Source organism: Fusarium solani, assembly GCF_023522795.1.
Source record: "Fusarium solani strain SB1 chromosome Unknown bctg00000015, whole genome shotgun sequence".
Taxonomy (NCBI): domain Eukaryota; kingdom Fungi; phylum Ascomycota; class Sordariomycetes; order Hypocreales; family Nectriaceae; genus Fusarium; species Fusarium solani.
Window position 1 is genome coordinate 795455 of NW_027072143.1, and position 19906 is coordinate 815360.

General features: G+C 50.9%; 6 protein-coding genes across 6 annotated transcripts; 4 read left to right on the forward strand and 2 right to left on the reverse strand.

The window, feature by feature from the left end:
* Positions 1–4151: 4151 nt before the first annotated feature.
* Positions 4152–4892, forward strand: MRS44_018196 (uncharacterized protein; the record flags this gene model as incomplete). Its single annotated transcript, XM_065616394.1, has 2 exons — positions 4152–4183; positions 4382–4892. The coding sequence occupies 2 exons, from the start codon at positions 4152–4154 to the stop codon at positions 4890–4892; spliced, it is 543 nt and encodes a 180-aa protein (XP_065472466.1).
* A 650-nt stretch (positions 4893–5542) lies between these two features.
* MRS44_018197 (uncharacterized protein) lies at positions 5543–6189 on the reverse strand (the record flags this gene model as incomplete). The annotated part of the gene is made up of 3 exons (XM_065616395.1): positions 5543–5758; positions 5816–5947; positions 6001–6189. The coding sequence occupies 3 exons, from the start codon at positions 6187–6189 to the stop codon at positions 5543–5545; spliced, it is 537 nt and encodes a 178-aa protein (XP_065472467.1).
* A 245-nt stretch (positions 6190–6434) lies between these two features.
* Positions 6435–7181, reverse strand: MRS44_018198 (uncharacterized protein; the record flags this gene model as incomplete). Its single annotated transcript, XM_065616396.1, has 1 exon — positions 6435–7181. The coding sequence occupies one exon, from the start codon at positions 7179–7181 to the stop codon at positions 6435–6437; it is 747 nt and encodes a 248-aa protein (XP_065472468.1).
* Positions 7182–8342: 1161 nt separating this feature from the next.
* MRS44_018199 (uncharacterized protein) lies at positions 8343–13242 on the forward strand (the record flags this gene model as incomplete). The annotated part of the gene is made up of 4 exons (XM_065616397.1): positions 8343–8603; positions 8644–9222; positions 9396–10618; positions 10683–13242. The coding sequence occupies 4 exons, from the start codon at positions 8343–8345 to the stop codon at positions 13240–13242; spliced, it is 4623 nt and encodes a 1540-aa protein (XP_065472469.1).
* Positions 13243–14756: 1514 nt separating this feature from the next.
* On the forward strand, positions 14757–15972 carry MRS44_018200 (uncharacterized protein; the record flags this gene model as incomplete). Its single annotated transcript, XM_065616398.1, has 2 exons — positions 14757–15533; positions 15601–15972. The coding sequence occupies 2 exons, from the start codon at positions 14757–14759 to the stop codon at positions 15970–15972; spliced, it is 1149 nt and encodes a 382-aa protein (XP_065472470.1).
* A 778-nt stretch (positions 15973–16750) lies between these two features.
* On the forward strand, positions 16751–18773 carry MRS44_018201 (uncharacterized protein; the record flags this gene model as incomplete). Its single annotated transcript, XM_065616399.1, has 2 exons — positions 16751–17499; positions 17540–18773. The coding sequence occupies 2 exons, from the start codon at positions 16751–16753 to the stop codon at positions 18771–18773; spliced, it is 1983 nt and encodes a 660-aa protein (XP_065472471.1).
* Between the last annotated feature and the right edge of the window lie 1133 nt (positions 18774–19906).

Here is a 19906-nt window from a genome sequence, read left to right on the forward strand (position 1 = left end):
CCCTCAGGACTACGCGCCCAAATCCCGGAAACTAACCGAATTAGAGGACGAGACGATTGTTCGATACGTTCTCGACCTGGATGCTCGATAAGTTTCACCATTTCCCCGTAATATGGAAGATATAGATAGTCGATAAACTACTCGGCCATCGCGATGCACTTGTCGTCGGCAAGCGCTAGGCCTCGAACCTCGTCAAGCGGCAACCGGAGCTGAGGATGAGTTATTTTCGGGGTGTGACGATAAAGGAGCCGGGTGCGGAGGCCCAGAAGCCATTCGTTGCGCGTTGTACTTGTGTGGGATATCATCGCCAAATATAACATCGTAGAGTCAGATATCTTAGTGCAACTTTGATATGGCTAGTTTTATGATGGGAAGTGGAAATTATTTAAATATGGATGATCGTTATAACCGGGAAATTACATTCCAGCATGAAATTGACTCAGTCTCAAACCCGTCAATAGGCTATAGTGGCCCAGGGCATCAGTGTCACGGGTCAATATCACCACCCCTCGACATGGTACGGAGACAGCCCTCTACCGCAAGGCTGGGCCATCGGCACGACCGACTAAATGGCTGGGTGGCGAATTCAAAGGCCTGGGTTGGATCGGCGTTTCATCAAGCGCATGAGGGCATCAGAAGAACAGACATTACGCCATAGAAACGCGACAAGGTAACAGGTAGTCCTCCTTTAGTTATGGTCCGACCATAGGTCCGGGTACATACAAGTTATCATTCTGCTAGCTCTGGTTTGAATCTTCGTTTTTTTTTGTTCCCCCTTATCTTGCCCCCTTCTAACCGTTCGGATGACTAACCTACTTTTGTTTTTGTACGCTTCAGCCCAGAACATGCCTATACGATTCAGAATTAGATACACCAAATGAATTTTTTTTTCTAGGTTTGCTCACCTCAGAGAATTATACCACTCTTATGCTCAGGTAGGGGTTGGGGTCTTCAAGATCGGATCCCGGCATCATTTGCAGATGGAAGAATTCCCGAGCCCGGCGTAACTTCATCGAGAGGAATAACAGGGAGGCTTGGATCTATTGGTAGATCAAAAGGTAGCTCAGGAGATCTTTCGTGACAAGCTGTCCTGGCGCTTAGCGATAGAATCAACCGATTTTGTGTCTCCGCCATCTCTCCACATGTATTCTCGTACGTGATGAGTCGATCTATACGCGCTTGCAGCTCTGAAATTTGTCGCTTCAAGTGGTGATTATCATCCTCCAATCGATTGCCGAATTCCAACCATTGTTGCAACTGGTCTAGGAAACTATTAGGGAGGGAAGCAACAGCATTTGGTCTCCCGATGTTCTCGGACATCATGACTAGCTTTCTAGAAGGTGCAATCTCGGGAGGAAGTGGGCTAGTGGTAGGAGAGGCATCACGACGCTTTAAGTATCATAGGATGATTTGCTAAGATACTGAACCAAAATAGCCATTGACTGTCCGCTACAACTATGGAGCCACCAGTTCGGTAGCCGTCTGAATTCAGTCAACTTCGTTATCACCTAGCACTACCATCTAGGACGAAAATACAACTCCCAAATCTTAGACGTCGGGAGTTCGTCAAAAGCCACTTCATGGCTTGCAACAACCTTGTGTCAAATGCACACCTAAGACTCCTGACTGAATGCCTATTTTTCCCAACACGTCCAAAAACCGCAACGTCAGTCCTCCTCAGTCTCGCCATACATCAGATACCCTTCTCACATCTACCGCGAAATCTAGTCTTGGACGACAAACCTCAATGTCAAGTTTATACCGTATGGTAACTATTCATCTTAATAAACTGGACATGTAACCCGTGGGTCTATGGGTGAACTGTTATGGCTTTAACAAATCATCCCATCTACGTGGATTTCAGTTTTTCTTTCTTAACTAGGACGTCGTGAATTTTTCATATTCGGGCCGACTTCTTTCAAGAAAATAGACTGAAGGAAGGACAAATAGTAGCAGTCAGAATCCCCGGATACTTCCCAACACGTCGAACCACTAGCTCATGATAGCAATGCCTCGCCATGACCACAACCCTAGCCTTAGGGGGGACCGTCCCTGCAGCCCAACAACGATACCGCCAGAAATTCCAATACCGGTTCCATGTACCTTTCTTTGAAGTCTCGTATCGACGACCTTTTAGACGTTTTCAGTAACGAACGCCATACCAGCATAATCGACCAGCATGTTTCACAAGCCTTCCTGAACGACGAACTACAGCAACCGTTACTGGAACCGAGATTCGAGCCTCCTACCGGCCGTTCTGCCTTCTCGCAAACACTTTTTTCGCCCCCTGTGAGAACGATAAAGCAGAATTTCCGAGCATCTATATGCTCAGCGAAAAGGGTTGGGCATCAGCTTAGTGACTTTCGGACCGAACAATTGCGGCGACCAACTACGTTGCCCAATTCACACTCCAGATCGAATAACAACATAGAAGTCAAATTCGAATCGAGAACGGAGACCTGTAGTGATGTAAGAGATCCTTTTCTATTAGGAATTAGCCCTCAACACTTGAATGTTGAGAATACCAGCTTGGAAAACACGCTTTACAACCACGCAGCCGCCAGGCCCATCAGAAAGACCCATGATCCCTGGGATGAACGGCAAACTATCGGGAATGTTCCTCTAAGTACAGATGGCGCAGAAAAGAGTTATTTCGATACCTCCTCTGAAACCGAAACTGTCGAGACCCGTCGATTATCTTCTGGGCAGAAAATATCAAAAATCAAAGACAATACAATTAGATGGCTCCGAGACGCATTCAGCCTTGATGAAGACGAAAGAGCCTTCTTTACATCCCGTAGGAGCGCATTGACAGATGAGCTCTTCAACCAACGCGCAACGCCGATGTTTATTGATGGTAGAAGAATTAAACCAGTGCATTCGACCTGAGTTTGGTGGCTGCCTGATGATCAGTCCGGCAGCAACCAAGCTATCAGATATCTACCCAGATAAGGCTTGATTTGCAATAGTTACAGTACCTAGGATACTGGAAATCCATCAATGCTGATTTGTGAGACTTACTCCCGTTCCGCTACAAGCCAACCGAGTATACCCTACACAAGCGTATGGCCTCATGCGGCCTCGACCCTTTCAACTGAAATCTGCACCTTATTTCCCAAGTGATGTTGTACATAACGCGCTAGCTCGCTGTGTTGCATTTGATCCGACATCCTTGGACCTACCACTGCCTCGATTATTTGGTTTGTATCGACCATAAAAATGGACTGTTATCGGAATCTCTCCCATCAAAAGACTTGACGTCAATCTAGTTCGTCCAGAAGGTCATCCGCGTTAAAATGAGACAATCCAAAGACGCCCGCTACGCATACGTTAAAGTTTCCTCTGTCATCAGACAGATTCTGCCAAACTATGGTTGAGATAACTAGCATCAGCGTTTCGGGTCCATCTCAGCCCCAGGCATGGTGCGTAGAGCTGCATCAGTCGCGAACAGAAGCTAATTGAATTCAAAGCAATGAACCATTGGCAAAGAGGGATCCTCTACTTGGCACATTGTATGTAGCAGCCAAAAAAGGGGGAGGAGAATAATAATTTAGGCCTAGAACTTGTCTGCTAACATCACACTTCGTTGCGCCTAAAGCTGGGTTCCCAGGCTCGTCCCGTAATGGCTTAGGGCTATGATGCCTGATAGGCATCTTCTCGGGTAGACCTCTCAGTTCGGACAGTATTCTATTCTTCTCACAAGCCATATGAAAGATGTCAACCACAAATCCGTCTGAATCCGCCGCAGTCATGAGCATCTAAGCTTTCTAGCATGGTAGGTACCGTAATGACGTCCCAATGCTACCAATAGAGATTATGACGCCTTACCCCTCGTGCCTTGAAGATTTAGGTATCGTAGAAACCAAATACGGCCAGCGAGCTACAAGGAACGTACGTATCCAGCTGCAAAGTCAATTTTTGAATGGCTTACTCATCAATTGGAGCTGTCGACATTCACCCATCAATGTTTAAAAGTGCATTTCTCTCTTGGCTATGCCGTTTAGATTCACAGCAATTGAGATCAGGGAGCTCTCTTTTTGTGGCGGGTCATAGTACATTTCAACTGTCGGAATCGATATGCCCCAAGCCGCCGCGACTGACCCAGGGGCATCAAAGTGTGGTAAATCCCGAAGCAGGACATTTCTGCGACAATGGTGCAGGCAGACGCTGGCGACGCATATAAGTGAGTGGTTAAGCTCAAGTTTCCGGGAAATCCATATCAACTGACTACTCTAGACCAACAGACTGGCTTATCAATCCAATCACATCAGGTCCGGCTCTTCAACACAGAGAAAGACGGCTACTACTGGATTTCAGAGAACCACTCTATTAAACACCTGTTCTCGAAAAGTCTCAGCAAACTCAGAATGAATGATTATAGGCAGCTGAGTCAGGAAGTCGGCCACACTTTCAGGGCTGCTCCAGTATCAACAACTGGAATGGTGCACGGCCACAATTTTGATCCTTCTCAGTCGTCAACCGAAGTTTACGTCCCACCACAGTGCAATGTTGGGGATGTAGGTTCACAGAAACATGGAATTGGTTACTCTTCGGACATGTTCAGCCACAGTATGGCAGCTGAAGAGGCTGAATCGAGCCGATTGAGGACTGAGCTCCTAAATCTAAGCTCACAACACGAGTTCGCCATCCAGCAGCTTCAAGACTGTAGAGCTCAGTTGCAAGCAGCTATTGAGCAGAAGGAACTGTACGAGTCATTCGTATTAAAGGCTTTCCTGACAATGGATGACTTAGGGAGGATGATTGAGGGCCTACGAGACGGGGGGTATAGAGTTCTAGGAGGGTATAATGAAGTAGAGAGGAGCTATGGAGAGCTGCCAGCCCAAACTCGCTCATTTGCTGAAACTCAAGGACCACAGCACGAAGCGCTGTGATGAGAACAGATAGGGTCTCATATTCTACACGGAAACCTTAGCAATGACACTTAGTTAACATGCACGACAAGTACGTGCTGCGCTTTTCTTAGTCCTTTTGCACGGAGATCGCTAGGAAAACACAATCATCGAATCAATTAAAACAGGTCACTTTTGTTCTTGCCCAGATATCGCAACAACCATTCAGTATGTTCTTTGTGCCTGGTCTTGCCGCATCTTCAGCCATCTAGTCTGCGTCGTGTCCAGCAGGTTGCTTCAACTTCAACGATGGCAAAGAACGCGTTTCCCATCACATCTATAGAGTCGTAACCCGATACTAGCACAGTTACCTAAGCATATTCCATAGCGCCTTCTTCTAGCGTACAGTTCCCCAGTTAGTATGCATCCCTCCATAAAACACACCCAAGGTCTCATAGCGTTATTGGTCCATAAGGGCCGAAAATATTCTGTGCCTAGCCTCCCTTGGCTATTATGAAGCTTGATGCACATGGAGGCGACTTTTGCGCAACGCAAATCTTTTCACATCATTATATAGGCCAGAACAGGCAGGCCTCCAGTATGGGACATATATATAGTTTTTGCCTAGAGGCCCATGTCATGCGATGTCTTAATAGCAGCGACCCTGCTAACGGCCAAAATCATGTGTGGCACTAGAGAAGGCTGTTGTATTTGCCGCGAATTCTTCGCGCAAGTTGGAAATCTCTAAGCATTAACGTAACCCTCTTGGCATGGATAGCATAGAGATTTGCATCTTCAAAAAGACTAACCAAGTAGGCTTCAGTCATCTCTTGCAGTGCTTGTATGGCCTGCGTTTGCCAGCGGAAGCTTTCGCCTGCCGGTCGCATGTTAACAGCGATCTCCTTGATCTGTTTTCCATTAGATAGATATTCGGCATGGAACAAACTTCTTTCAGTTCAACTCACAACTCTTGTGAATGGAAGTGTGTTAAGTAAGAGATCTGTCGTGTCTTGGTACGCCCTAATCTCTTGAAGGGCACCAGTGCCTGGTCGTAAACGCCGCCTTGCCCGTATTGGCACTGGATCGCCAGCTGGTTCCTACGTTTTCAGCTTTCGAGGTCGAAATTAGGTCAAGGAGAAGCTGAACATACCTTGAACGTCGCCGCGTCCTGTTCTCGACCTGGCCGGCCGACCTCTTGTCCGTCGAGGAGGCATGATAGGGCTTTTTGAGTGATGACTCGTGCTGGATCAATGTAGCAGCGCAAGGAGCCGGGAACAAGGTTGAGCGAGGTCGTGAGCAGCAAAGCGTGGGAACCCCGCGCGAAATGCGTGTTAAACATGTCTAGAATAAATAGGACCGCCATTCTCCTTTGAGGGCAAATTGAGCTGTTCGCCTCCTATACAAGAACTGTGTCGTCCTAGTCCGTTTTGGCCTTCGAGAGTGAGGCGTGGGGCTGCAGCATAAGTTTGCCTTCCAGTCCTTTGCTTCGCATTATAATAACTACCGGGGCTATGGGTTCCGGTTGACTGTTCGTGGTTTTGCTCAAGTACCGCCGTTCCTGAGACCATTGGTTGTTATAGGACATTATGAGCCAGGGATGATTTTCTTTCCGGAGAAAGACGAAGCGTAAGAAAGCTTCCAAAGCTCTTGGTTGGTGGGGTCGATGGTGCTCGGGAGCGGATGTAGGTGTTCGAATAAGGTCTGAGTGAACGAGGGCCAGGTAAGGAGGTCTGCCGAGTTGAACTTGATCACCGTATCTTTTAGAGGCAGCACTGTCTCTGGGACCTCTACCGCAAGACCATTGAAGTACCTGGTCTCCAAGCTCATGAGTAGGAGACTGATGTGGACCCATTGGTAGCCAGTACGCTGCCTCGTAGGCTTTCTGGTGCTGCTTTTAGTGTTCTGAATGGCTTGACTAGCCGCCGAGGCAATCGCCATGAACTGCGGATGGGGAGGACCGCTTGACGGCTTGAAAGGATGTTGGCGTGCCCGTGTATTCGCAGTCACCCCGTTGGGGACAGACACTGCGTTGGGGAGTAGTTGTGCATACCCAATACCGGCAGATGACACTGGTTTTGGTTTGTTGCGCATAAGCTGACTTGCCGGGCTGACTGGGTGTGGCGGAGAGTCATCCACCTCAACCACCTCATCATACGGGCCAGGAAGGGCTGGAGTCCTAGACCTGGCCCGGCGTTGGGATTGAAAGGGGTTGGCTAAGCCGCAACGGCCACAATAGTTTTCGCCAGCGTATATGGTGGTAAAGAGATCATGATGCTTCTTCCCAGCTTTGACGCAGTAGACGTACTCAGGGGGGATGTCTGGGGGTGCCATTCTGTTTGAAGAGAGACGTTGAGAAAATGGAGGCAAAAAAAGAACCAAACTGACGTTGGGAACGAGATTTAATGTTTACAAACCATAACAATGCTGCCCTTTGCTACGGTGGATGATGATCACTAGACTGTCCTGAGCATGAGATCGCCGCGCTAGTCCGCTGCTGACCCGGCGCGGGGAACACTGCGCTAAGCCGCTGCTGGCATATCACGCTGTGTGCTCACACATAGATGTTGGCACCTGGAGTGAAAATCGCTTATGCAAGAATTGTGCCTGTTACTCAAATGGAGTTCGCAACGCGAGTCTCTGAATTGAAATTTGAGGCTATAGAAAAGGGGACGCTAGCATATACACGTCCACAGCTTTTGAAGCTGGACAAAGTGATTATCATCCGGCACAGCGCCGTTCGACTTGCAACCACAGCCAATGAAAATCAGGTTGATTACAATACCGTATCGCTCGCTAAGAATTGCTTGAAAAGAACTAAACTGCTTAGACCACATTGTGTAGATCGAGATTCTAGAACGTCGCGCGGGCCCGTTGCTACTTCGCAGTATTTGCGATGGGGGTTGCTTGGGCGGGACGGATATGTACCGCGCGGGCCCGCTGCTGGTCCGCAGTACCTGCTCTACTACTCATACCTAAGTATCTGGACTAATAAGGTGTGGGGTGATTTTCTGGCTTAAGAGTGGGGAAGGGACCCAGAAGACAACTGACAGGGGGGTTTTGCAACAGTGTTCCCTATCGGCCTCCGTAGTCCATGACTTGAGGCTTTTATTTTCTCGATCTCATCATTTATTTTTATTTTTATATCTTTTGGAATACCTTGTAGCCGCTTGGCGGAGATTCTGGTCTTTGGTGGATGTCTGGTGCTGTGAACCCCGCTTCAGACGTCATCATCGTCATGGAAGGCGAATCGGGTGTTCCGGGGAGGGGAACATCATCGGCCCCAGCGCAAAAGAGCCAGAACGACGAGGGCAATGGAATCGGCGCAGCAAGATTGTGAAATGGAATGGGAGGAGGAGGAGAGCAGTGAGAGGGTGCCCGAGGAACAATCGAACCAAGAAAAGGACCACATCTAAGGCGGCCGACAGTATGACCGAGGCGATCCAGGGCCTGAAACAACTCCTGGAACAAGACTTTCATAAGAGAATCGAAATCATGAAAGCAGAGTTCCAGCTTGAGTTTACAAAGCTTAGCGACCGAATGGCTGGGGAAGTCGCTAGGATGACAGCCCAGATGGCACAAGAACTATCGCAGGCGCGAGAGGAGCTTACTCAGGCTCGCAGCGAGCTGGAGCACACCCGGCTACAGCTAGACGCAATGACTGGGGCTCAAGGAGCGTCATCGGCTGGCCGTTCATATGCAGATGTTGCCAGAGTCACACCGCCTATTAGCATCACCACCCGAACCTCCTCTACAGTTCGATCGGCGACCCCGGAACCTGTATTCTGCACAGTAGATACGTCTAGGGGTGCCAGAAGAACACACCGGAGAAGCTACACCAGCAGCGCTACGCAAGACCATCGAGCAGGAAATGCGAGCGTCCGGCGACCAGCCTAGTTGGCGTTGCGTTGCAGTGACTAGAGATGGAAGAAATGCCAACCGTCTTAGGGTTATAAGCAGGAACGAGGAGGAACTGAAGAAGATCAAGGATATCATTGAGGCCAAGAAAACACCGGGCACGAGAGTCCTCCGAGACCAACTGTACCCAGTCAAAGTGGACAATGTTAACCGCACAGCCGTTCTTGACCAGGACGGCAAGGTCCTTCTCGGAGCGATGGAGGCTCTAGGCCAGGAGAACGAAGTGCAGATTGCCAAGATGGCCTGGCTGAGCCGCAAGGACGGCGTGAAAGCATACGGATCCATGGTGGTATACCTTACCAAAAACAGTGATGCTAGGAGACTCTTACAGGAACGGTACTTCCTCGTAGCGGGTGAGTCGGCTTATACCAACGTGTTCGAGCGGAGAACCGGACCGGTACAATGCTACAACTGCCAGGAGCTCGGCCACAAGGCCTTTTCATGCAGCAAGAGTCGGGTATGTGCAAGGTGTGCTGCCGAAGGCCATCATCATAGCGCGTGCCAGACGCAGGTACCCAAGTGTGTGCCTTGTGGCGGACCGCATGAGTCGTTCAGCAGAAGTTGCCCGAAACTCTATCCAACCCAGCATGAGTAGGATGTTCCAGCTACTCCGAGACCTTGCAGTTATAGCGATCCAAGAACCACAGGCACGGAAAATGGACGGTAAACTACTCACGGTCCCCGTGGGACGACGGAGCGATGTGTAAGGCGTTCCGCATCCTACAGCTCAATGTACGAAAGCGAGAACCGGTCCAACAAAGTTTGATGAACGACGCAGACCTCAAGGACTACGGAGTGCTGGCGGTCTCCGAACCCTACGCAAAAAAGATCGACGGCAAGGTGGTAACGAGCCCTGCGGGGCATAGCAACTGGACGAGGATAATACCGACGCACATGCACGATGCGCCCTGGCCGATCCGAAGCATGCTTTGGGTGCGAAGCGACATCGAGGTGGAGCAGGTGCCGATACCATCGGCAGATCTCACGGCAGCGGTGCTTCGACTGCCAGAGAGAGACATCCTGATGGTGTCAGTGTACGTGAAGGGGAAGGATACAGAGGCGCTAGCATCTGTAGTTAGAGTTCTGCATGGCCTGATCCAGCGATTCCGTAATGGCACCGGTACGCGTACGGACGTGGTGCTGGCTGGAGACTTCAACCGCCATGACCTACTCTGGACCGGAGACGAGGTGTCGGCGAGAAGACAAGGTGAAGCCGAGCCGATCATCGACCTGATGAACGAGCACGGCCTCTGCAGCCTCCTTCCGAGGGGCACAAAGACGTGGCAAGGCCCAGACAAAGAGAGCACCATCGACTTGGTGCTCGCAACGTCGGAACTGGCAGACGAGATGGTGACGTGCGCCCCCCACCCGACCGATCACGGGTCAGACCATAGAGCGATCCAGACGATATTTGACATTGCGATGCCCGAGAGAATCACGACGCACAGGCTGTTGTTCAAGAATGCTCCTTGGACTCTTATAGGAGCTAGAGTGGAAGATAACCTCCGGCCGCTCCCCTGGGCTGTCGACGTGCAGACGCAGACGGACCAGCTGATGCGGGTCACCCTAGAGGCAATCCACGAGCTGACGCCTCGAGCACAACCTCCACCGTACGCGAAACGCTGGTGGACAAAGGACCTAACACGACTGCGGCGGGCATACACGTTCTGGCGGAACCAAGCGAGGGCGCAACGGCGAGCAGGCCAACAGCGACCAGACCTGGAACGACGCGCCAAGGAAGCAGCCAAGGAGTACCACGACGCCATACGGAACCAGAAGAAAGCGCATTGGGACGACTTCCTGGCCGACGACGTCAATATCTGGAAGGCAGCCAAGTATCTCGAACCTAGCAGGTACACCATGGGCGACAAGGTGCCACCCTTAAAGAGGGGAGATGGATCTATGACCAAAGACAAGGCAGAACAAACTGAGGAGTTGCTCAGCACTTTCTTCCCCCTTGCCAGCGAAAATCGAAGATGAAGGTGAGCGGCCACAGCGGAAAGCGGTGCCCATGCCGGGCTTGACCCTGGAAGAAATCGAGGAAAAGGTCATGGCAGCAAAACCGTGGAAAGCACCCGGCGACGATGGCCTCCCGGCGATGGTGTGGAGACGACTCTGGCCGGTGGTAAAGTACCGGGTGTTGGCTCTCTTCGATGCGTCGCTCAGAGACGGCATAGTGCCTCGCCAATGGAGAAGTGCGAAAATCATTCCGCTGAAGAAGCAGGACAAGGGAGACTACACGGTAGCGAAGGCGTGGCGACCGATATCGCTTTTGTCAACACTTGGTAAAATTATGGAAGCGGTCGTCGCTGAGCGCATTTCCTACGCGGTAGAGACTTACGGGCTCCTGCCCGCAAACCACTTCGGAGCGAGGAAGCGACGGTCGGCCGAGCAAGCGCTCCTGCTCCTGCAGGAACAAATCTACAAGGCATGGAGAGCCCGCAAAGTGCTGAGCCTGATCAGTTTCGACGTCAAGGGCGCCTACAACGGCGTGTGCAAAGAGCGATTACTCGAGAGGATGAAGGCGAGAGGGATACCAGACAGACTGGTCAGGTGGATGGACGCCTTCTGCTCCGGACGAACAGCCTCGGTGGTGGTAAACGGACACACGTCTGAGCAGCGGGAGCTACCCCAAGCAGGTCTCCCTCAGGGATCGCCGCTGTCACCGGTCTCGTTCCTCTTCTTCAACGCAGATTTGGTGCAGAGAAGGATTAAGGCGGAAGGTGGCTCAATTGCCTTCGTGGACGACTACTCGGCCTGGGTGACCGGCCCGACTGCGGAGGCGAACCGGGCAGGTATTCAGTCGATCATTAACGAAGCACTCGAGTGGGAGAGACGCAGCGGCGCAACGTTTGAAGCGGACAAGACGACAGTCATCCACTTCACGCGCGTCTCCGCGCGCAACAGTGACCTGCCGTTTTTGATCAAGGGGAATGAGGTCAAGCCTAAAAGCAGTGCAAAAATTCTGGGAGTGGTCATGGACGTGGGCCTGCGGTACCAGGAGCACATGGCTAGAGCCGCCGCCAAGGGACTCACCGCCGCCATGTGCCTCAGAAGGTTGAAGATGCTATCACCGAGGGTGGCGAGACAGCTATTCGTAGCGACAGTCGCGCCGGCAATGGACTATGCCTCCAATGTCTGGACGCACGCTCGCCGCGCCAGAGAAGCTGCCTGGCTGAACAAAGCCCAGTTAGTGGGAGCGCAGGCAATTACAGGAGCGTTCCGTACTGTCGCAACGGCGGTGGCCGAGGCTGAAGCCAGTATCCAGACGGTAGAGGAACGACACAGCCAAGCCGCAACGAGACTCTGCATCAACCTTCGGACCCTTCCGAAGACACACCCGCTGGCAGCTTTGAAGAACAAGGCAAGCAGGCGATTCATATCACCAATGCAGAAGATGATCTCGGCTGTGGAAAGGGTCCACATGGATCGAATGGAGGTTATCCATGAGTATGCGTTGCCGCCATGGACCAGCCGCATCCCAGTGGTAGGCGAGGACGACCTAGCGAAGGCGGCCAAGGCACCAAACGACGTCGAGGGCATCATCATAGCAACGTCTAGCTCGCAGAAGGGCGGCATAGTGGGAATGGGAGGCGTCGTGTGCGACGCGACTCGCAACGGCGCAGGCGAGGTAGTTGCCAGCTATTCCGTCACTCTGGGGCCCGGAGACGAGCAGAATCCGTATACAGCGGAGCTAGCAGCAATAGCGATGGCGCTGGAGTGCACGTCGCCCAGGCTTCCTTTTCGGGACGTAACGGTCGTGACGAGCAACCGATCGGCCGTGGAAGTGATCAGGAGGCCTCGGCAGCAATCCGGTCAATGCACTATCCGTCAGATATACGACCGCACCAAGTGCCTTCGGAAAAGAGGCTGTTCTGTTAGAGTCATGTGGGTGCCGGCTAAGGCCGAAGGTTTTGCATTGGGACCGATGGCCAAGGCAGCAGCGCAGAGAGCTACCAAAGCAGAGTGCATGGTAGAGACACCGTCGTACCAAGCAAGGTCTACAACACTTCGACTGGCGCTCCTCCAACAACGGCAGTGTGGGCGACTTCCGGAAGGGGTTGGACAGTACTCAAAGCGCATCGACAAGGCGCTGCCGGGCAAGCACACCCGTGCACTATACGACTCGCTAAAAAGAAAAGAATCGGACGTGATAGCCCAGCTTCGGACCGGGATGGCGCGACTGAACAGTTATCTTCACAGGATAGGGGCAGCGGAATCGGACATATGCGACTGTGGACAAGCAGCAGAGACGATTGAGCACTTCCTCTTCCGATGCAAAAAGTGGGAAATGCAACGGCAAGTCATGTTTAAATGCTCACGAACAAAGATTGGGAATTTATCGTTCTTCTTGGGAGGAAAAGCTGCGTCGGATAACGAAAAGTGGAAGCCAAACATGCAGGCCGTGCGTGCGGCAATCAAATTTGCTATCGCGACAAACAGGCTCGATGCGGACCAGCGGCCTTCGGCAAACTAATCTCTAGCGTGCGACTATACTAACAAAAAGCAGCCTCGATTTTGGCAGACCGTGCTTCAGCTGCCGAGGATAGGATGCTGAACACTTGCAGAATTTGGCCTTCAAGCAGGCCTGTCATGGAACAAGCAGCGACGAGGTTGAGCAGCAAGCGATGAGACGACGATCCGTGGGGCTTGGGGTGTCAGGAACCAAATGTACTGAAATGTGAACTAGATTGTGCCAAGGCCCTATAGGGACTTCCCTCCGGGCGAAATAAAATCCATCCATCCATCCATCCGTACCCCGCTCTGGGCGATGCATTGTTCATTCCCCGATGCGTCTCCCCGCATCCCAACACCAATGATCGATTAACACAAAGCCAATGATGAGACGCATTACTTATCTCGATCCCGCTCCATTGCCGACGACCTTTGTGTCTACTCATATAGGATCAACCTTGGAGGATGTGGAACCAGGGGGTCTCCATAACATTGGGGCCCTTCCATTCTCAATTGAGGGTTGAAGGCGTAATCCCTCAAGGCGTGTCTTGTCTCACATCCTACATGAAAATAAGTAGAGGCTTCAGAGGTGTGTGCATTTAGCCTGTCGAGTATTGGTCAACTATAAAATGTATTCGTGTAGGATTGGCCGCTACGACAGCAGGCTGTGCCTGATACACTTGAGCCACCCTGGAAGCCACAACGATTACGGGAAGCCTGGACCGGTCACCGAAGCGTGAATCCACAATCATCCGCTAAGTAGAACAAATCCTTAGAGGTAGAAAAATGCCGCCTACACAGCAGGAGTTGAAGGAGATTCAAACTATCTATATGTGGCAGGTCCGCCCTCAACGAGGCACGTCCTACCCTACATTGTGGTTGGCATGCTCGCGGGTGTGGAGGGCAGTATGACAACGCCACTCTACTCCGTGCCGTATGTTAGTCCTATTATCATCGCAGATTAGCGACGAAACCGGGGGAAATCATGCCTGTTGTTGATGTCAGAGAAAAGAGGGAAGAGGAAAGGGGCTGACTTGGCTGAGTATTGTACCAAGCCCTGTGGCGCTTCAGGGGCTTTGGCTACGCAGGCCTGTCGAGGATTGGGTGGATTGCCATTGTTGGTCTGGACTACCATGACGGGCCGAAAAGAAACAAATCACATTGTGGGCCTCATAGGTCCGCTTGCGAAACGATGAACCCCGAGCAAGGGAGAAGATATTTGTGCGAAATAACGGAACGGAAGAGAGTAGCTCTCCGTCATCTCTCAGGTAGATGCGACCACACGAAGAAAAAAAATAAAAATAATAAAAAATAAAAAATGGCTGGGTGGTGTGCTAGTGCATGCTCCATCGCTTGACATAGGACACTTGGCTGGCCTCCTACATTGTCATCGCGTCTGTGCGCCCGTGGCGTAACACCAACTGAGCTACCCCGCTCACTACCAATATCACTAGGATAGAAGCTACCAACGTTGTACAACAGCTGTGTCACAAGTTTTCGTTTGACTCGGATGTTCCATAGTCCTCTGCTAATGCAATGGGGCCAGTTGAGCCACGTAAATACAGCTCTGTCGTCTCAACTGTTGTCTTCAATGAACGAGCACCGCTCTCTGAAGCTTCTCGTATCGATGTTATGGCGTATCGAAATCCAACAATGTCTGGCGAGCCGGGAGAGGGCCAAGCGAGACCCTACCATGATCACCAAGTTTCTTGTGCCCCGCACCAGTCATTGCCCGTTCCTCTTACGCTACCCTCGTTGCGCGGCGTGCCTCATCACAGCACTCTAGTCAACCAGCAAGGATATCATATCGCAGCACAACCACTACTTTCCTCTCCCTTTGACGAATCCCTATGGTCACATGGTCTTCTCGGCTGTCGCAGTTCTTTATCGCACGCTGCCCGGTTTTCTTCATCCATCACTCGCCACGTCATAACACCCTACCCAGGTCAACAAGTTCTCCCAGCTGTAGGCATGCTAATCGGCGGCGCAAACCTCGGAGAGCATGCAGTCTCTTCTGCAGACTTGAGACCTGACCTGATGAGAACACCTCAACGTCTGAACTCGTTGCAAGCCGACGAAAACCACGACAGCAGCGTCAACGACACCAACAACATTTCCGTTAGCAAAGGCAAGGACAGCAATCTCAAATACTCACTTAGAGTTCGACAACAGCCAGCCGCCGCTCGATCTTGCGGTTTTGGTGAGAGGGATAGAAGAACGGTTGACCCACCTCCTATTGTTCAGCTTCACATCGAGGGTCTCGGCCACATTGAAGAGGAGATCGGGGAACTACTTCAATACCCCCACTACGTGGTGAGCTGTTCAATATGATGAGAGTGGGACTCAGGACTTTTCAGTCATGCCTAAGCACCAGCCGCAGAGACGACTGATGGGCTCTTTGGTTAGCGTACCCTTTATTGGCAAAGACGAATTTGACAAGGAGGGATGCTTCTTTTGCTTCCCGGACTTATCGTGTCGGACCCCAGGGTCGTTACGTCTCAAATTCAGCCTAGTCAAAGTCGACACGGTTCAAACGGCAGAAGTAAAGCATTTCCCAGTTCTCGCTGTTGTCGTGAGCAATGTCTTCACCGTCTACACTGCAAAGGATTTCCCGGGCATGGAAGCAAGCACACGCCTCACTAAGTGTCTCAGAGAACAAGGGTGTACCATACCCATAAAGAAGGGTAACCGTGAGCTAAAGAACAAGCGGAAGAGGAAGCGTGGCGACTACAACTTGAGTGATGAAGAATAGGAAGATGAAGTGTCCTCTGCAAGCAAAAGAAGGCTCTAGGCGAATGACTGCATGGGAGCACCATAAATGAGATCTTTGTCCTGTGCCAGGGCTTTGGCCAACTTAATCCGATGAAACCTCAGTCACAATATGTGACGGTCGTAAGGTTCCCAAGGGATAATCGGCCGTGCTGGGTTTATGTTGGCAGAGGGGATGCTGACGTTGTCCGTAAATAGGGTGGTAAGTCACGTCCGGTGATGTGCTCAAAGGTATTGAGTGTAACCAAGTTGTATTGATAGCTGAGGTAGCTGGTACATAGGGAAGTGCGAATGAGTGTGTTCTATATACTTGTGATGTCTTGTGCGGATCACATAGGCTTGCAGTGGTCGAGTCGTGATCCATCATAATCCATCTTGAGGATCATGGCCGGCTCACGCCTTCCTGGGCATGATCCGCCGTGATCCTGTGTTGATTGGCGACGGGTTGCGGGTCACCCCTTGTCACGCACGCGAGAGGATTTCAGGCTGTGACACAATACATTTGCTTAAATAGCCCTTTGGGGTCTAAGTCACTGCCATAACATTCGTGATATAGATATATTGAAAAGGGGACAAATCACAGCCTTTGCCCCACATGAGCCAATAGGATCCTCCCAGTTACCTAAGCTTCCCCGTTGCTGCCTGATCATATCACGACGTTTACGTTTACACCCGAACTTGTCAACAAACGCAATATTACTTGCATCTCCAAAAACCCAATATCCCGAATCAGTGCTGTCCCCTACCGAAGATCTATCGAAATGAGCACGAATGAAAGCGATACTGAGCAATCTCTACAGCAGATTGCCCACTGCCATGGCAGATCAATCATTTCCCTCCTCATCGACATCCAAGAATGCAAGGTGGAGCAGAAGATATTTCTGCCGTTTCTTAAGAATTTAGAATGTCTAAGGCCACACCGACACAAACCGACTCTTCTATGCCGCCAACGGGTTGACGCATTCGAAAATCCGTCTTACGTCGCTTTATCATACCCGTGGGATGGATGCAAGTTCGAGGATCTGAGTCACGGTCGTTACAAAGTACAGAGCAGAGACAGGGGCAGAACCAGTTTTGATTCTTCCGAGGTCAGAGACTGTGTTTTTGACCGCATCCTCAAGTACATGCATAGGTTCCGTCTGAAGCTTCTGTGGATAGATCGACATAGCATCAGACAACAGACTTGCGACGAAGTCGAATGCGGTCACCTGGAGTGCAGTCAGAAGCGCGAAGGCATAAAAGCCATGGATCTTGTCTATAAGCACAGCGACCACCCTGTTGCTTTATTAGCGACTCCTGTCGAAGCTCGGAACGACCTCAAATTATTGGTCCGGATTCTCAGCGGTGATCTTGTCTCCACCAGTCGACGGAAACCCCGCTTCAGACTATCCGAAAAGACAAATGCCAGAGAGGCAACCGACGCTCTTATGCTTCTAAAGAAGTTGACGAGCGATCGGTGGTGGACGAGGGGTTGGGTTTTCCAGGAGAGCTACCGCGGCGGGGCTGCAATGTGTCTGTCTACTCATTCCTCATCCGCCTCATTTGGAAAGGCTAAAGCGTTCCTTTGGCACCACACTCTTCAACGACATATGCGCCGAGCTTTGTATCGATCTCGTCAAATTTTCTTACGAGGCCACCCGTCTTTGCTTGGCCTTCCAAGGCGTAAAGTTCCCGTCGCCCCAAACGCAACAAGCCATTAGCCAGATCACCACCACTGCTGGAAGGTACACTCTCCTGCTGGAAAAACACGAGTCAATGTCACCTACCATCATCTCAGACATCGGTAAAAGGGATATAAAACAGCAATGGGATCGACTCGCAATAGCTGCCAACTGTTGCCAGTACTCCACACGCCTAGACGTTCGGGAGTTACAGCAGAAGGAGCACAGCGTCAGCCTCTCTATGTTGGCCTTGTGGTTGTTGAATGGAGAGATTTTCCGTAACAAGAAAGCCACAGCCCCCCCGTCCCAAATGACTGTCTTGGAATTTATAACTTCACATTCTTTCAAAGGTTTCTATGCTCCCTTGAGCCGACACAGCCTGACTTTCAACAAAGGATGTCGTTTCCCTGACGCCAAACTCACGCCCAGAGGTGTATTGACAAGAGGCCACTTGTGGAAGCTGGGCAGGCCGATTCACCCGCGTGAGATAAATCGACAGCCCTCATGGGTCGACGATCCAACAGGGAAGATAAGTCTGCATGATCGCAAGCGACTCACCCAACTTGCGAACATGCTCCGAGTTCTTCGGCATTTTGCTCTCGAGGGCCAGCTTCGGAAATTTTTAAAACGTGACGCAAGGGGTGAATGCGATGACCGCTTCGCTGACACCTTTGCGGGAAGCTACATGCGAACCATGGCTTCGGAAATCGCCGACGCGATCGACCAGGGCTTGACGCTAAGATTAGCATGCATGTGGGAACCTTCGACTCGGAGGTCATCGTATCGGTCCTCGTATCGGGGTATCTTCATCTGCAATGACGACGATGGCGATGTTGAATTTGACAAGGTGGGCTTACGACGCTCGGTTCAAGCGAATGGGCCTTCCCTCATCTTCACAGCCTCTTGCCCCAAGAGCGAGGGCTCTGCTGTGTATCAGGCCACCGATTTAGATCGGCATGTATCCTTGGAGGTGCAACAACTGGGTTCCGTGAGAGAAGCCAACAGGATAGTTCCTCAGCTGCAAGTCGGGCGCTGGGTTCTCGGATTGTGTTTTTTCGGGGGATTTGAAACGACGAGTGTCTTGTTCCCATGGCCCCCTGGCCTTGAGGCGATTGTTCCCTGATGTCTCTAGAAATAATCTGGCCTTATGATGAATGAAGATGGCTTGAGCTGTGCCGCTTGGCTCGTCTATTTATTTCAACGTGACTTGCGATGACGCTGAAACGGACACTTGTCGGCGCAACAAAGAACCTTATCTAACCTCGACTCCCTCAAACCCGGCATGTGACAATTGATTATAGGGTCTATCACATTTTGCAGATGCTCTAACATATCCCTGGTATTTCGAAGTTTACAAAACAGGAGTAAGGCCTTTGCCTATAGACGAAAGCTTCCCTCAAGGCCAGCCATCAACACTTACACCACTAGCTTAGGTACCCCGTGTAAAGACCTGTCCTGAAAGGTGATGCAATCTACGATAAAGGAAGCGAAATCAAAAGATTTGTTGCAGCGCTTTTAAACCCCACTTGCAGTGCTTGTCAGCTATCCAGGGACACCGGACATGGTTGCTGCGCTAGCCTTTTGGAGTTCTCAGTTTCAACACCTTCCAAAGTGTCTCCAGATAGCTTGTGCAATATCTTGATGACCATTTCAGAGTCTCCAAACCAGCAGCATAGTTCAACATTAAGAGAGTCCTTATACTATACTCTTAATCATCACACAAGGCCCGAGAACTTGAGCTACCTATCCGCCTGCTGTCATAGGCTCGCGTAGAAAGATGAAACAGTCTTCGTTTGAGGGCCATCCCGCACCATCATGGAGTTCGCACGTTCAATCGCTCATTGTTCCATAACATAATCAAACGTATAGTGAGGAACTTGGCTGTCGCTTAGGTAGATCACATCTAGATAATAGGGCCATAAGATCTTGATAGCGAGATTGATGTATGCTAAGGGATGACCATGTACACTTTTGGGATGGCAAGAAATATGTAAAATTACTAACTTGGAGTCTCAACTTTACAGAATTCCCAGATGGCTGCAGATCCTTTAGAGTATAGTGGTAGCAAACTCTCGCCGTTGTCAGATTTCAAACACTCCAACTGTCGCACCCGTGTTTGCGATGCTTGAGGACCAATTCTGTCCTCAACAAAGACCGATAAGTGATACCCGCCTCCCAGTTGATACGAGACTGTCATGTACTCTTGCTCGCCATGCGAGAGAGCTTTCACAACAATATCACCCTTGAAATGGCCAA